We start from the raw sequence: 17559 nt of genomic DNA, 5'->3' as shown, positions 1-17559 counted from the left end.
CTGGGTGCGCGGGCAGGGCCGGCCCACGGGCGGGGCGAGGCCCAAGCTCCGCCCGGGCAGCGGAAGGGCTCCGTGCCCCCGCCGGGCTGAGGGGAAGGACCGCGATGGCGCTGCTCCTGCTGCTGCTCCTGCCGCTGCTGTCGGCCGCCGCCGCCTACCTGTGCTGCGTGCGGCGGCACACGGGCAGCGCGGGGGCCGTGCTGCGCCGCCGGGAGCCGGGCTGGGCCGAGGCGCGGGGCCGCAGCCCGCCGCGGGACCCTGTGAGCGCCGGGGAGGAGAGGGGGGGCGAGCGGGCGGGCGGGGAGCGGGACTCGGCGCTCACTTCTTGCCTCCTCTCCGCAGTGGGCCCCGCGGCTGTGCGGCTCCGGGCTGCGGCTCTTCGTTCATGTGGCAAACACGGTGGGTCGGGGCAGCGGAGGCGGTACCTCAGGGCGCGGCGGGAGCGGGTAAACAGGGCGGTAAAACCCCACCGAGGCTGGTGGGGAAAGCGGGACCAGGGGGTTCGGAAGGAGGGGGTCTGCTTGGGGAATCGTGGGGAGGTTGCGGCGCTCCCTGCGTGCCTTTGGGTTCAGCCTGGCCCCCGGGTGGGATGCGGTGGGGAGAGGGTGAGCTGGCCCCTGGCTGAGCGTGGCACGGCGAGCCCGCAGCCAGCACCAGACTCGGCGGAGTACAGCGGCCGCCGGCTTCCCTCAGGTGTGAGGGGCTCCGGGCCCTTCGGCCCTCAGGGAGGGCGTTCAGGAGAGCCTGGAAGGCAGCCGTGCCCCAGCGCTCGCCCCAGCACTCCCTCAGGTGGGCTTTGGCCTGCGGCTGGTGTGGAGCGTGCGAGGGCTGTGGCAGGGGGCTGGGGGGGGAAAGCCTGCGTCCCCTGCCTTGCGGCATTGCCCACCCAAAAGCAGGTCCTTTCTGTTGCTGCTTGGCCTTTCCTTGTGAGCAGGGGTCAAGGTTAGGCATGAAAGCCGCGTTTCAGCAGAGTGACCTTTTGCAGACCTTGGAGGCTGGGTGGGCCTGGGGTGAAAACTAGCGATGGGCTGTGTGTGTTTGTGAGAATACCTTGCAAGTGGCTTTCTTCCAGGATATAACAGCCAGAATACCTTTTCTTCTTTGCTTTGTGGCTGCTTCTGGTGTGTGGCCCTGAGCTTCTTATCTTTCCTGACATCCCCCTTGGAGGGAGGATGTGAGATTCTCAATCTCCTACAGGACTGTGCTGGTTTAGATTAGATATAGATTAGGAGCCATGCATTTTCAAGAAGAGGCAGCAATTCTTATGTAATGTGTGAGGCAACATATCACTTCGCGGATCTAGGAGTGTGAGTCTTGCTTCAGACTTGTACTGTATGTGTACATCCCTTAACATGTCTGTGAAGCCCACTGTTGAGCTATTAGGACAGGCTGGAATAAGGACTGCTCTCTTTGGGACCGTGGGTATCGCTACACTGGGAACCAAGGTATTCAAAGAGTGTTTTCAGCTGTCTGCTACCACAGAGTCTCCAAATTGTTCATGCTTTTCCAAGTTAACTCTGTTTACTGCAGGAGCTGGTTGAGCGAGAGGAACGTTCCTAACAGTAGGATGAACAAAATAATAATAAGTGTCTGCCTTATGCTATGTTTGCATAATCTGTGGAACATGAAGAAAGTAATGGATGGGAGCTAGATAGATGCCTCTTAAAAGTGTTGCACCCTGCAGCTCCAGGCTGCTTCAGGGCTGTGTCAGGGAAGGACAAAAGCAGGAGAACCAAAGGAACACTCTCTTTATAATTATATAAATATGAGGGGGGCAAGAAGGGGAAGCATTTCGGGCCAGTTTTGTGGCCTGAAGTACAAGCATTTGTGCTATTTTTTTACTACATAGCGTTGCATGCTCTCTAGGGTGCTTTTAGACTGCGGCAATTGTGAGCACATCCAGCATTCCTTGTCTAGCGAGGAAGGTGTTTGGGTCAGAGTTACTGCAAACCAATGTTTCTGCTTGCTTTTTTCTAGGCTTTTGGACAGATCTGCTTACTGCCACTTTTAATAAGGTAAGAGTGGGGAGTGTTCTTCCCCTCCCAGTTCCATTTCTTTTTTTTTTTTTTTTCTTGTAAAGGTACTTGCATTGTGTACCACTTATGGGTTATCTGAAATGACCTTTTCTAAGAGGGAAGCTGCATAACTTGAGAGTCAGCAAGATTTTCATAATGTTTACTAGATTATTTAAAAAAAAACTGGTTTGAGTGGGCCTCTATGAGAAGGAATCAACCTTTATTCACACTCAGGCAAGTGGATAGAAATAAAATTCACCAGCTTGCCTCTTTGCCTTTCTGTTCTTTTGCTAAAGAGCAGTCTTTCCTTTCAAAGCAAAAGCATGTGCAAATCTGCTGTTTATCACCAGCAGTGGTAAAAGAATAGTAGTTGTGTGGAATTGAGGCCGGATATGAAGTTCAGTGGTTTTAGTATGTTCTTTTTTAAGTTACCCACTATTTAGATCAGCCTTTTCTCCTTCTCTCGCTTTTATGTTTTTGTTTAGAAACTGTGCTTTCAAGTGTACATTGCACTAAGCCAGTCAGGTAAGAGGTGTCGGGAACCTCAAGCTCACGCTTGGCTCACATAGTTTGCCTGTGATTTGGTGGATGATCTGTGCAGATCCCAGGACACAGAAATGTATTACACATAATTGGTACCCCTCAATTTTTTGTTTGGGGCATGTGAATCAGTCCCAGACAAGTGTCACTGCTGTTACACAGCAGATCATTCCTTGACAACTATGGCAGGGTCTTGGGTTTTTTCCTTTACATGTTCCAAGCCCTGGACTTACGCTGGTTGTATTTGGTTGCAAATGAACCATGTTGAAGCAGGTCATGGAAAAGTCTGAAGAGGTGCTGTTCTAACAGGATTAGTGCTTGAATGTATGGTTTATACTGCTTTCTCAGTTTCCTTTCCATTCCTGTCCTCTTTGGTCTGTGGGTGATATGTCTAATTAAAGTGAATCAAAGACTTTCACCATTTCTTTCTCAGCTTGGGTTTACGGAGGCTGGCTGGCTTTATGTCAAGAGGTAGGAGGCTCTGTTAAGCAAGCAGGATAGATTTGATGCTGCCTTTAAGAAAGGTGTAAGGGATTATCTTGTAACTGTTGCAACTCCCTGCTGTAAGAGCAGACTGCTAAAACAAAATGTTCTTGGGTAAGGTTCCCTCTGAACAGTCTGAAAAATTAGTCATGGTGGAGCTTGCAACTCTAGCAGTGACTCTCTTTCAGGCTGAACAACTTCTCGCTCATGCGTTCGCTTGACATTCATGAAGATCCCACGTTTATCCCGGAGGTTGCTGCGGAGGTTGCAGAAGACAAGTCTGAGGCTAGAAGCACTTCGGATATTATCGAGCAGCTGATAGCTGCAAGGTCAGTATGTGATGTGTAAGAGTGGAGTGGAAGAACACTTGTCTTGGCACTATTATATCAGTGGAAAGCTGTTGTTGTCAGTATTCTGGATTAAAATCTTTTCCCACACCCAGCTATTTTACAGAACAAATAGTGCTGTCAGTCATCTTTCCTTTTGTAACTTATAAATTGTTGGTAGTTATGTGAAGTTTCCACAAGTTCCAGGGAGCCTGCTTATTGGGGAGAGACCAGATTCTTCCCTTGCTAGGGCTCTGGTTGCACTGTTAGAGCAGATAGACCTAGTGGTTGGCTAGTCAGTGCATACAACCCTTGAAATGAGTTTGCAGGTGTGGCGTTTCTTGCCTGTGGGGAATCTCAAAGAGAACACAGGGGTTACTTGGAGGAGAGAAGGTACATGGGTTGTAAAGAAAAAGATCCACAAGAAATCAGGCTCTGTTAGTTACATTGCTTGGGTAAAAGCCAGTTCAGCATTTTGACTGCAGCCTGCACTTGATTAAATCCCACTAGATTCCAGGCAAAACATTACTAAGGCTTACATGTCTCCTGAGGTCTGATGCTGAGATGGGAGCATCTGGGCTGCTGTGAATGCTCTCCTCAGCTCATCTTGGTTCTTATTGTGGGCCTATCCAGTAGTTACTGAAAATATGAGCTGTACTTCATCAGCATCTCAGGTTCTTTATATGTATCTCAGCTTTTAGCAGGATTAAGCTTGCTCCCTGCTCAAGTTCTTAAACTAAAGCAAGAAAAAACTTTCAGCTCCTTCACTTTAGAGGGAGGGATATGTTTTCTGCAGGCATTGGTCAGGGTGAGTGCAGCCTTCTAGTTCTTATGTCCCTGCCTCCACCAGTGATACATACAGGGCAGGTTACTGGAGCCTTAACCTCTTCCCAGCATAGCACGTTATGGTGCCATGTGCTGTCCTGTTCCAGGATTTGGCTTCTAGTTTGGGTGATGACATGGAGACATCACAGGAGTAGTAATTGTAGCTAGCTCTTCACATGATCTTATGTTAATCCTGTTATGATGAGAAATGGTTTATTTCTTATGTGCTAGAGCCATTGACTTAGTTTTAAAGCAGCTTGCTGATGTGTATCCTTGCATGTGCTGCATAGTGCCTTTTCCCCCTCCTGCACAACACACTGTATGTGCTGCTGGTTATCTCTGGATCTAACTTGCAACAAGATCCTGGGGGTAGTTTTACCAGTATGTTCTAGCTATTCTGTAATGTTGCAGTGGTGAGTAGCAAATGTGAACCTGGAATAAATTTTGAACAGTTTAATGACTGCTGTATTGCAGTAGAAATATGAAGCAACTAGGAAATGTCAACAAGACTGACCCCTTATTTCTGTGGCACCCTTAGAGTGCCTAGTGTCTGGTATGTGTGCAAGGAGTCTGTGACAGTGTGAGCTGAAAAGCATAGGCTAGCAGTCCAAACAGTGACCAGCAGGTTTACTGTGAGTGGTGTCCAAACCTGCTTTGGACTGTGATGCTGAAGTCTATAGGTCTAAACAGGGGTGGCTTTGATGGTTCACAGTTGCCCCTTTAATCATTTCTTTGCAGGTCTGATTCTGCTAGCAATGGGTTTAGCTTCAAAGGGATCAAAGACTACCTGGACTGCTACCGGTAGGTGAAATTACAGTCTGGAAACAACCTGTCTCACGTGTTCCCCTCCTGTGGTGGGCTGCCACTGTTCTACAAGCTCTTAGGCCTCTCTTTTTGTTAGAATTGTCCTTGAGGTACCACTGTTTAGCATCACCCTCTGCAGTCCTTTCCCACTAATAAAGTAACAAAAGAAAACCAGCTGGGAGAGCTGGCACAACTTTTACAAGCCTGCAAGGATATTTAAATGCTACTTTCCTTGGCTTATTGTCAGTCTTCTCTGGGGGAGATTTCTACATACCTTGTTTGCCCAAACATGAGTGAGAAGGAGAGGAAGGTTCATGTGGATGATGCGAGTTGCATATACTGTGCATCTTTGAAAAATCACTTGGTTCCCCACTGCTTGTGTTCCTGTGAGCAGTTTGCCTGCTTTCACCCAGTAAATGTGTCCAGCTTGGAAAGAACTGGGAGTACATCTCTGACTGTCCAGTTCTGCAAGCTGTTGGCTGCTTGGTAGCTCCTGGTTGCCTGTGGGGCATGCACCACATGTAGAGTGCTCACATAAATCCTCTTGTGCTCCTCGCACTGGTTCCTCAAGGACCACCTCTACCAGCAGGCTGTGGAGTGGAAGCCGACACTAGTCTGGTGTTACAGGTGCATCCTGACTGTGCGGCTTTTGTGTCAGCCAGAGACAGACGTGTTTGTGGTGTAATGTAGCCTTTTGCCAGGAGCAGGGGAAGGCCTGTTTGTTATGACAGTACTGCTGGGAGCCCCTTCTTTGTAACAGGAGACCTGTAGGAAGGAAGGCGAGGCTGACCTCTTGGTCTTAGCTCATAGTACTGGGAGTTTCGTAGCTTCAGGAGCTTGAGGACTCTGTAAAACTGTCAGCTGGCCTTCCCTGTTTATCTGGTGGTTCAGGAATATCTTGGTAACTTTCCTAGTTCCTGCCACTATTCTAAGGGTTGGAGGTGTGCTGCGTAGGCAAATTCTGTACTTAAGGAAGGGAGTCTTCTGTCCTGGTGGTGTCAACTGTGTTGAAATCATCACCACATGCAGATTTTTACATAGTTCTTGCTTACAGCTGTGACAGCTGCCATCTTGCTACATGAGGGGCAAACCCTGTGTGTGGGTGTGGTGTGGGGGTCTTGTAACAAGGTCCCAACTTCTGTCCTGCCCTGTAGGAGTGGGAAGCTGACGCCATCTCAGGTAGCAAAGAACATCATTGCCATGCTGGAGGACTGCGACAAATCCACGCCCCCACTCAGAGCGATAGTGCAATGGGACTCGGAGCAAATAATGCTGGTAATGTCTGCATCTGGTAGGAAAGGGGCCTCTGCTGCCCCAAGAGCAGTATCATCCATTAGAAGGGGCAGAGGCTCTTCTGCTGATATATTGCACAGATAAATATGTATGGTTTTCCTCCCTCCTTGTGCAGAGGACTACAAACAAGTTTTCTTCCTGCCAGGAGAGAGGTAGCATTAAAGCAGTCTGTTTCCCGCTGGATGACTATATGTTTAAAATGGGACTTCTGTGCTTATGTGTTATCTATTAGCATAGATGCTTCGAAGTAGTGGTTTCCCACCAGTATATGGTGGAAGAAGAAAGAAACTCTTATAGTTTGGCTTAGTAGCAGACTGAGAAAACCATTTTTGGTATCCATTCTGATGCTGGTAATGACCTTTGGCTGAACTAAATATATATAATATACACTTTTTATTTTTCCTTTGTGCAGATGGCTGAGGCCTCCACTGCTCGTTACAGGAATAAATGTACCCTGTCATATCTGGATGGCATCCCAGTGTGTCTGAAAGAAGAGTTCAAAGTGGTGAGTTTCCTTGTCTAGCTGTCAGTTCATCTTGCAGGTGGTCAACATGGACAGCTCACTCCAACGAGGTTTAAAGGCCAGCTCTAATGAGGTTTTAAGGCCAGCTCCTTGGCAAAAGCCTGAGAATGTTTGTAATGAGTAGGATTAACAAGTTTTGCCAGGTGAAGACAGATCTTGGGTACAGCAGACGTGTTTCGTATCTTGTACTGATCTCTTTAATCCGTGGGAAGTAGAGAGTGGGAGTGGGAAACAGTCCCTCTTCTGATGAAATGAGAATGTATGAAAGCATCTGTAGCAGTGGGTGTAACTGCCTGTATTTCTCAGGCACTGCCTCTGCTCCACCAGCAAAGCATCCCTCTCTCCTTACTTTAAAGGACGTGTCAGAAATATGTGTTACTTTGAAAATCTTCATTCATGAGGAGTTTTGCCTGTGGCCTAACAAGTTACGATTAAATGCTCCTGACAGTGTCATCAAGCTGTTGTAGGTTCTGCAGAGACCTACCCACAAGGTGGGAGTCCTGTTTCTGTATAGAGTCTTCCATTGCTACCTCAAGGAGTACTTAGCATATCCTGAAAATTAGTCCATCTGGTATTTTGGCATTCATCTAATCTTGGTGCCTTGCTTCAAAGCACTGCAGATCTGAAATGCTGCAGCTCTGTCTGTAGAAAAATGGAAAATAGAGCTCCTACGTGCTGTGGAGCCAAGGTGACTGTTCTGCAGCCTCTGGGCATAGCAGATGCATTGTTGCAGGGAGGCAGACGTTTTGATGATCTACGTGTTTCTGCTCTTCTGTGTCATGGTATTAAAAGGCCTCGTCTGCATGGGCGAAGGACCAGATATTGAAGGGTTAAGTGTCCTGTGAAGCTTCCTAGCCCCTACTTTACCTCTGTGGGTCCTAATGTCTGGGATCTGTTATGGAGTTGAAGTGTGCATGCTTCACAGGCACACATGCCTGCCTACCTTGCCAGGGTTTTAGGGTGAATAATAAGGTGTCTTCTTGCTAAGGTACCTTACCATCACCGAGTGGGAACAGTGTATCTTGGGACAGAGCCTGAAACAGAAGATGCTACTGTGGCCAAGAAGCTGCGAGAGGCTGGGGCTATCATTATTGGGGTCTCAAACATGCATGAACTAGGGACTGGAACAACTGGATGCAACCCTAATAGGTAAAAATCCCTTTTGCCTCTCTTTCCCCCCACCCCGGTCTAGAAAGCTAAAAGTCTGTCCAGTACTGTCAGGGAAAGGTATAAAAATAGGGCAAGCATGTGAGGATAAAACTGACTGAAGCACCCTGTGCAGGGAGAACCCTGAGGGTATAAAACCCCAGCATTGTAGATTTGAGGGTCAGAGTAGCTGTGGAAGCCTGAAGGCACCTGAAACCAAAGGAAGGAGAGAATCTGAGTGGTGTCTGCTGAGTAAGGAACTTGGTTTGCCAGGTCTTACAGGCCTGGAGGTGTGAATGTTTACAGGATAAGTGGTAGACAAAAGTGGTGAGAGAAAATAGATAAATAGTAATCTAATGCTTAGTCACAGTAATGGCTAAAGGCCCAGAATGATGAGAAAATGTAGTCATCTCAGGATAATGTAGTGGGTTTACTGTATTTCCTAGCTAAAACAGGTTCACTGGAATTTACTTTACTGTTGAGAATTCTCCAGCTGTAGCCAAACTGAGAACTGCTATTCCAGAGCAGTGGTCCTCAGAGCCTTGATAAGGCATGTGTGGAGAGCCATGCTTGTGCACATGCAGCTGGATGGAACTGGGGATTCCCCATCAGCTGCAACAACACACCAGGGCACTTCCTCCCTGTGAGGTTGGCTGGGTACCTTGCCTCCTGGCCGGTCTCTGGTGTCTGGGGACTGTGGTCAGACTGGAGACTTTGGGAGCTGTTGCTCTGGGATAAAGGGCAGAGTGGGGATGCTGACTGGCTTGTCTGTAAGAATTGCTGGCTGCCAGCTGCTCCGCCTTTTGGAACTGCGTAATGCACTGTAGCATGCAGTAATGGCACGGTGTTGTCGCAGACAGAAGAGCTGGAGTGGCATCCTTTCTGTTGCTTTGAGCCTGCCTTTTGGATGGGCTGCTTGTGATAATGAGATTGGGCTTTGAGGTAGAAGTCTTCTTTGCATCTTGTTTTCTAGGGACATAGCATTGTCTGGGATTAAATGGTATCTCTTTACTAAGAAATCAGAATCCCTGAGCTGTGTTTCTGGATCTTTTCCTGCCCTGTAGTGCATGTGGTCCTTCCTAGAAAAAGATTCAACACTGTTTGTCTGCTTCAGGTACCACAAGATCCCTAGGAATCCCTACAAGCCTAACCACTTCACAGGTGGGAGCTCCAGTGGGTCAGCAGCAGCTGTAGCAGCAGGTAAGTGGGCCTAAATGGAGATCAGAGGTGGTGGGAAGAAGGTCCTGAGCCAGAGTACCTCAGGCATTTAGTTTTTACAAAGGGGTTTAGAAGCTGGAGAGAACTTGTAGCTGAACAGAGAGCTCTGTGTACTGTCTTGGCTACAGCTACTAGTAGAATGGACAGGGCAACACGATGTCTCTGATCACAGGCCCATGTGTGGGTTGTGTTTTTTTTGTAGGTCTCTGCCCGGTGGCTATTGGCACAGATGGGGGTGGCTCTGTGAGGATTCCTGCTTCGTTCTGTGGTGTGGTGGGGCTGAAAGGTAGAGTCCTTTAATCATGGAGGGGGAGTGTGTGTCTTGTTCGCTGTTTTGAGGATGCCACAAACAAGTCAGGCACAGTCCATTAATTCCTGTCAAGCAAAACTTGACCAGAGAAACCCTGGAGTATAACACCTTGGGAGTCACATGGGCTGGACTGGCAGAGTGGACATATTCTCAATACTGACTATTGTAAAGATATTAAAACCCCCAAACTTACTTGAGTCAAACGCTAAACAAAACACGGGTGCTGCTTTTTTTGCTACTCACTCATCCCTCTTCAATATCCATTTGTTGCCGAGAGGTGTTCTTAACACCTGTGTCTGTAGTGAGCTGGTGAAAAGCAACTCCAGCCCCAATGGTTTGCCATCACCCCTATTATATGGAGAGGCTGATGCTGCTCAGACTATCTGGTCCATTAAACCTGGTAATAGGCTTGTATATAACCGGGATGTAGTAATTCCCTCTTATCTCGGTGTTAGAAGGAGTAGCAGGTTTTGCTGTACAAAATTAATGTAATCAAGAAGAATGTGCAGAGGACATAAATGCACAGGGCAGTTTCTACACCATGGGAGGTGGTGAGACAGGATTGTCACATGGAAGAGATGCCAGCTTCTGGGAATGGCTTATCAATCTGAAGGATCTTGGCTGCTTCATTTGAGGGCAGATACTCAGCCATTACTGTTTTTCTGTCCTTCACATGTGATCAACTTGACTAATTTTGATTCATCTGAGGAAGATAATGATGACAATGACAAAAATCTAACTGCTCAGAAAGGCGATACAAGTACTTGCAGAAGACAATTGGTGTTAGGCTTGAGGTCTCACTGGTGGAGTGGGTGAAATCTCCCAGGGGGTGGTATCTCTTGCTGTTGATAATCCTGCTGCTGCCTCTCCATCCTCCATACCATAGGTGCTGCTTCTGCATATTTCAATGCATGTATTTCAAAATGCCCCTGCACATATTTCCTCTCAGCTAAATAATTTCTTATGGGGAAACCAGTTTCACTATTTGTTGAACCTGTCTCTTTCACTGATGAGACAGATCGTGGTCAGCAGAACAGGGCACTGAAAGATGAGTGACTGCGCTCTGAAACAGCAAACAGTGACTAGCAGGGTATGTTGCTTACTGACTAGAGGTATCAGAGCCATCTAGGTCAGACCTTGCCAGCAACTACTGGTACCTGGCTAACTGCCCATTTCTTTTTCTCTAGGCACATTTGGGCGCATTAGTTCTTACGGCAGCTTGCCACTCTCCTACTCCACAGTCAGTGTAGGTAAGAGAACTTCTGTTCCGCTTCAGGGACCTTGCTGTGTGCTGTTCTCACAGGGGAGGCAATCAGTGCCTATGAAGGACCTTGGGAGGAAGGGTACCGTTTACTCCTTGTCACATTTTTAGAACTGATCTCTCTTTTACAGGACCTATCTGTACCTCAGTGGCAGATGCAGCCATTGTTTACAGTATCCTTGCTGAGCCAGATCCGCTCTATCCATATGGTAGGTGAGCCCTCTCCCTCCCAAAGCCCAGGTGCTTTGCCTTCCTAGAGGCATCCTAGATAAAAGGAGGAACTCTTGTTTGTGCCCTGCAGGACTAAAACAGCCCAAAGCAACTCTATCTGATATGTGTGCTACTGACCTGAAAGGCTTAAAACTGGGAGTGGACTGGACATTTTTTAAGGTGACTGTTCTACCTCTTTCTTTCTGCTGCTTTGCAAAATGAGAATTTAAAGGAATTCAGTGCATTCACTGTTTCCTTGCCTGTCATTGTTAGAGCTCTTCATATTTAGTCTTGTAATTGGAAGAGAATATACCCTGGGTGAAACCATCGACAGGGATAGATTTTTTCCTAGGGCAGTCTTTTGAGGAAAAGTCTGTTGGAGGCATGAGGCAAACTAATGACTGTACAGTTGATGGCAGTGTGCTTCCTTATACTGCTGTTTCTATTGGAAGCAGTGCTTCTGAGCTGATTACAAAAGGCAGTTGGTTTAAAATCAAATGAGGAAAATTAAGTGTATCTGTTTGGTGACAATGCTGTAGCTGGCTGCGTGATACTTCATCATTCCAATATGGAAACAGGGCTTGCAAGCTAGTACTGCTTGGCAACTGTAATGCGACCCCACAAATGTGCTCAGGATTTCTTCCCTGGAGGAAAACCAGGACTCTTTCTGGCTCTGCCCCAGTGCAGAGGAGGAATATGCTCTCCTCTGGAAAAGATGACCTTTCTTTTCCTTAGGGGTATGACCTGCAAGCTGTGGAGCAGGTGGCCTAGGGCAGTCCTGGAGGGCTGTGTTTCACTACTATTAGGGACAAGAGCAAGGAAATCTCCATGAGGACCAAAGTCCTGGTGAGTGCGCTCACCAAGGAGAAGACAGCCGTTACTAAAGTCTGCTTAGTTCTTTGCTTTTATTCTCTAGGCATGTGACGATGAAGTCCTGTCCATCTGTGAGAAAGGTAAAGAGGAAAAGTCTGTCTCTTACTCTGCCTGATGTCAAGGTATCACTTGGTGCTCCTCTTACATCTGCATTAAAAAGATCTCACCTGAAGTCCTTGAAGGCAGATGTTTAAAGAGGTCTGGCTGGACAAACAGCAGTAGCTTTGTATTAGGGAAGCTCTCCTGACTGCTGAGGGTTAAAAAGCTCGGCAGTTGTAGGCTAGTCAGGTTACAATGGAAGAATGCAGTCCAGTGTGCTAAGCCGCTGTATAAAGACAGATCTGTGCTTTTAATACTTACTCTGCGAGCTTTAGTGGTAAAAGACTTTTAAGGGAGAGACTTGTTTCACGACATAATGTTCAGTAGCAAAGACAGGGCTAGGTCTTTGTGATGTATCCAGTCCTCTGGTATTTCCTTGAAATCAGCCAAATGGTGCCTTTAGGGTGGCTTTGTCAGATTTTAGACTAAGCAAAATTGACCCTGGTGAGTACTTGGGGCTGGGGCAAAAGACTCTACAATGCCTGGTATAGTAAGTAGTTGGCCTCCTACGCATTGGAGCTGAGAGAGTTCACAGTATTCAAGCTTTGTTTGCCTGGATTTTCTTCAGCCTCCTTATTTCCATAGACACTCATGCTTCTGCATGTGTAGAGTTTTCTTAGAAGAAATGCACCATAAGCCAGTGAAATAGGCAAGCCTGGGTATTTATGAAGAAGCTGGGGACAAAAAAAAGATACAGATTCTTTTTAGACTGCAAAATATTCACTTTTCCTGAAATCTTGGTGTTCAGCCTTACTAAAGTACATCAGGATTTAGTGAACCTGTACTGTTGACCTGGTCTCTTGAGTATCCCCTGGGTTTCTCTACCATAATGGTTCATAAGAGGCTTTGAATGGGAATCTTGTGATGCTAAATAAACACTTTGTGCTGATAGAATACCAGTCATGTCGAGTGCTTGGAAGCATTGTTGGTCCACCTTTACTCTTCAGGTTAACTTTGGGGGCTAGAGGGAAGAGCTGAACTTGCCTGAAAGGCAGCAGCTGTGTTAGGAACCTGTCTGCAAGCCCCTGCCCCTGCCCTGTTGGGATGTTGAGTTCTAGTTAGGCTGAAGGCCTTTACCTATGAGAAGCAGCTGCAGCAGTCTGCATGCCACATGATGTGCTGGAGATGCTTACCTTGTAATGGCCTATGGGGTCTCCAACTTCTCAAGGGAGTGGAGATTTGCAGCCCTTCTGTGAAGTTTGGTGTACTCAGGGATGCTGTTTGTTTTACCTGTTCTGTATGCAGCTGTGGAGCACCTGCAGAGTTTGGGAGCTAGTGTGGTTGAAGTGTTTCTTCCAGAGATGGAGGAAGTTCGAGTAGCACATGTAATCTGCATTCTCAGCGAGATGAGGGACTTCCTGCAACCTGACTTCAATAAACATTTCCAGGAAATGGTAAGTAGCAGCAGCTTGGATCGGTGGCAGTAATTGTCCTGGCTGATACAGAGCAAGTGTCATGTCACTGAGAAACCTGAGGGTTTCCTGCTTTTTCTGTGACAAACCACCAGTTGGGTGAGTACCGATATAGTAGACCGGACCTGGAAGAGAACTTCTGGGCTCCACATTGAGTTTCTTGCAAGCAAAGCCATGGTCGATGTTTTCTTTCAGAATTTGGACACTCGGGCTAACCTGGCCTTGGCTTCCCAGTTCACAGCTCTGGATTATATTACGGTAAGGAACGTGCTGTGGTGAGGGCTGGAGGGAGGCACCTAGTGAAATTGTAAAGGTGGGGTAGAGGATTCTCTTACCTTTCCACGTGTATGGGGAGATTATCACCCAGCTGGACTGCCTTCTGCTGTGAAAGCATGCTGAATGGTGGGGCACTACAGAGGACACACCATCTGGACTAGTCCTGCATCTTTGATTCTAAACTGCACGAGTGGTGTTGTCTTTTGCAAAGGCATAGGTTCTGATGGGCAGAGTCTGTCAACATCAAACGTGAGCCTCGCGGATCAAGAAGGCCCAGTCAGACAGTGGTCTCTCTGCTTGCAGGCAAATCGACAGAGAACTCGGAGCATGCGATTTTTGCAAGAGATCTTCACCACTGTGAACTGTATCCTTACACCAGGTATTGGCAGTCTCGGCCAAAGAGCGGGTCCCCAAAAGCTGTGGTGCATTTTAGGAACAGTCACTCCATTAACTTCCCCTTTTGTGCATGACTTTTGTGCAAATACTTTGCTGTGTCTCAAGCCTTCAGAAGCTAATGCAGTCTGGTTAGAAAGGCTGCTGTGTATTTCTAGATCTGCTGTGTATTTCTATTCTTACTGCCTATATCGTCCATGACTCTGAGAAACTCCTTGGTATTTGAAATGGGAGCTGCAGAGCCAGCACGTTGACATGAGGGGGGGGGACTGGATGTCTACTTCTGTGTATGCAAATGTTCTTGCTCTAAAAAGGAACTGCTTAATTCATAAATCCCAGTGACTTGATTGCATTCCAGGGGTGTGAGTTGGCATCACCAACGTTTATCAAACATGGCTTTAATGACCTGAGCTGTTCCTTGAAGATTGCCCACTGCCCGACTCTTCCTTTGCTCTTTAAGCACTTAAGGTTGCCCAGACAGGCTGTGGCATCTCCATCCCTGGGGATATTTAAAAGCCATTTGGACATGGTCCTTGGCAGCCTGCTCTAGCTGACCATCCGAGACAGAAGGGTAGACAAGATGATGTCCTGAGGTCCTCTTAAATTTGTGATCTCTCCACAGCTGTTGCTTGCACTGCCCCAAGAATCTATGAATCTGATCTCTTGACTGGGAGCAGCGACCTGTCCTTCACAGTCCGGTCCATGAGGTAAGAAGAGCACTGCCTGCACTACAGTAACAAGCGTGGGAACAGCTGGAGGCTAGCTGCACTAACTGAAGGAGCTCAGGCTGTAGAGCAGGAGAGATTGATCCTAGTTGCTTTTCCCCAAAGCATGTCTCTGCTGCTGTCCTAAGGCAGGAATGCTGACAACAGCTTTTTCCCCAGGTTCATGCAGCTTGGTAACTTCACTGGGATTCCAGGCCTTGTGGTCCCCATTGGATATTCTGCTGCTGGGCTTCCCATCAGTTTCCAGGTGAGTATTGGCTCTTTGTGAATGCTGGGTCATAAAAATCCCCAGCTGACTTTGTCCTGAACCACTATAACCAGGCTCCTGCTGTTCCACATAACACACTTGAGGACTTGGCAGGCGCTGGTAATAAGTTTTAACTTGTGGGTGAAGAGATTTGCCTCGGAGAAACTCACTCCTGAATGGTAGAAGGACTCTTCAGATATCTGGGAGGTAGACTTATCTGTCGTCTTGTTTGTTTGCATCAGTACCCAATTTGTCACTACTCTTTCATCTCCGATTTCTCATTTCTGTAACTTCTTTAAGACCTTCCCTCTTGAAATGGACCTCATGCATATGAAAGGCCCATGTCTTGTAATGATAAGTCACACAGCTGCCTTTATCCCAAATAAAAAGTTACTTACTGATGTAATAGGGAAAAAAAACATGTGTCCTTTAGGTGCTGTTGAGGGAAAAGAAATTGTTTTCTAGGGCTTTCAAGAGCACCTGTATGTGATGATGCTACTTTTTTCCTCCCCTCCTTCCTCCTTTCTCTCTCCCTCTCTCGTCTTCTCCCAGGTCATGGCAAAATGGTGGGATGAAGCTGTTCTTCTGAGGATTGGCCTGAAGCTAGAGCAGTTCCGTTACCAGACAAAAAAACCATCCATTTATTACGACATCCTTGCATGATGGAGTGACCAAGAAGGGGACTAAGCCTTTTTTTTTTTTTTTTTCCCTAGTGTGACCTGAGCGAATATTAAGAGTGGACTTGTTTTCAGTGTTCATCTGAGTAAGGCTCAGTAGTAGGCCCGTTTGAGGAATGGGGAGGAACACTGGTCTAAGCAGGCACTGATGCTTAGCAGCCATCACTTCTGCTCCCTGTTTGTTATTGGATGGTCCAGTTTATACTGGGGACACCAACTGTGCTAGCTAGTTCCTCACTGTGTTTTTGCCAACAGGGGAAGCTGCAACTATCTTCTGCAACCCCTTTCCATGTAAGTGTCCTGTGTAAAGATGGAAGACAATTGCATCTACAGGACTGCATGTGGGCAGTTCATACTACTGTGCAGGGAAAGGTGCAATCTCTAGACCTTAAACCTCACTGAACTCCTCCTGCTCCAGGATATAACAAAGGTACTGTTTTGAGGGGGGAAGAGACAGCAAATAATGCCTAGCTCCCTTGGAATGATGAGGATCTTAACACAACTGCAATTAGGTAGTTTTGTCTTTTGGCCCCTTACTTAGTTCCTCACAGCAATATAGCAAGCCTGTAGCTATGGAAGTGTTGCTGTGCTGCTGTTCCTTAAGCTACAAACAGCCTAAGGTCAGTTCTTAACTGTTCCACGAAGTAAGGGTGTGCTTGCTACATGAGCTGTCCTATCTACCTTCGGCCTTATGTGCAAGGGTAAGAAAAAGTAGAGCATGAATCCTCATCAACTCGGCGATTCAAAGCTCTGGTTCAGGGCTCACCAGGTATCCTGGGCTTGTGATCAGGCTGCTGGAGAAGCTGTCATATAGATAGGAGCAGAGAAGATAACTGTATTCTTACTCAGCTTGGAAGGGAAGAAGGAACAGAAAGTAGTTGCAGTTTCTCCCAAACTCAGTACGGTTTGGGAGGGTTTTTCCCCCCCCCCATACATACCCACTCTTTAAGCAGAGCTAGCACTTTACTAATGGCAAAGTTCAGTCAGACGGCATCTGAATGGAAGAACATCGCATTGCCATCTCCTTAATCACCTGAGTTAAACCATCAACTCCTACCATCAGCTGCCCCTAGCATCCACAGTTAAATTATATGGTTGATACTGCCTTTTAATTCCCCTATGTGATACTGCCACAACTGTTTTTTCACTAGATTCTAGTATAGTTCAGCTTTATGAAGAAGAGTTTAAAAGTAAATATTTCTATTATTAATGCTAAGTTATTAAACACTACCAACATACCTTAGAGTGAAACACTGCTGAAATGCATTGTATAGCAATAAGGGAGTTCATAAGTGTTTGACAAGAATAAATTTCTGCCAGGAACATTATTGCTTGAAGGAAGTGACTGAATATTCCCTAATTTAATGCTATTACTCATGGGATTAGAGATGGATGTTTAAAATACTCAACTACAGTCCTTCTAGATGAAGCTATTTATTTCATATCCCTTCCTAAATGACACATGATGAAAAATTATAATTTCAATATTTAATTAATTCTCTGGGCAAAGTGAGGGAGCTCAAGTTGCTAGGAGGAATGATAGGAGCTAAAGTTAAGAGTTTGTTGTCTTTTAAAAATAATACTCACATCCTACTAACAGTGGGAAGAAGAAAGAACTGAGGGGTTTTACTGACTGACAATAGTGTTGTCTGTCTTTTCTGCACACTGCTTCCTCCCTTTCTCTAAACTGGTATCACATCAGTGCACGTTTCCAGTGCAGCACTTCCCTGGTACTGAATTTACTATGATAAACTTTACTTGTCCTGGTGAAAGGCCCCCGTGTTTCCTTTCTTCCCCTGACTGTCAACTTATCCAAGTTCTACAGCAGACCAGTTCCTAATTAACATCAGTTCTATCCCCACTGTATGCAGTAGCAAGGCAGTTGTGTGAGTAAAGCGGACAC

The 17559-nt window shown here is 46.8% G+C and overlaps 1 protein-coding gene across 1 annotated transcript; it reads left to right on the top strand.

Moving 5' to 3' along the window:
- The first annotated feature begins 49 nt into the window (after positions 1 to 49).
- Positions 50 to 17432, top strand: LOC130150021 (uncharacterized). Its single transcript, XM_056340487.1, has 20 exons — positions 50 to 260; positions 343 to 399; positions 1978 to 2015; positions 3227 to 3367; positions 4928 to 4990; positions 6148 to 6268; positions 6699 to 6791; positions 7798 to 7958; positions 9070 to 9155; positions 9376 to 9459; positions 10671 to 10733; positions 10876 to 10953; positions 11046 to 11134; positions 11871 to 11907; positions 13172 to 13320; positions 13534 to 13596; positions 13918 to 13993; positions 14630 to 14714; positions 14892 to 14979; positions 15532 to 17432. The coding sequence occupies exons 1-20, from the start codon at positions 105 to 107 to the stop codon at positions 15640 to 15642; spliced, it is 1839 nt and encodes a 612-aa protein (XP_056196462.1). The 5' UTR covers positions 50 to 104; the 3' UTR covers positions 15643 to 17432.
- The last annotated feature ends 127 nt before the right edge of the window (positions 17433 to 17559 follow it).

The sequence above is a fragment of the Falco biarmicus genome, chromosome 5 (assembly GCF_023638135.1).
Source record: "Falco biarmicus isolate bFalBia1 chromosome 5, bFalBia1.pri, whole genome shotgun sequence".
NCBI classification, from domain to species: Eukaryota; Metazoa; Chordata; class Aves; order Falconiformes; family Falconidae; genus Falco; species Falco biarmicus.
This window is presented reverse-complemented; position numbering and strand designations above follow the sequence as displayed.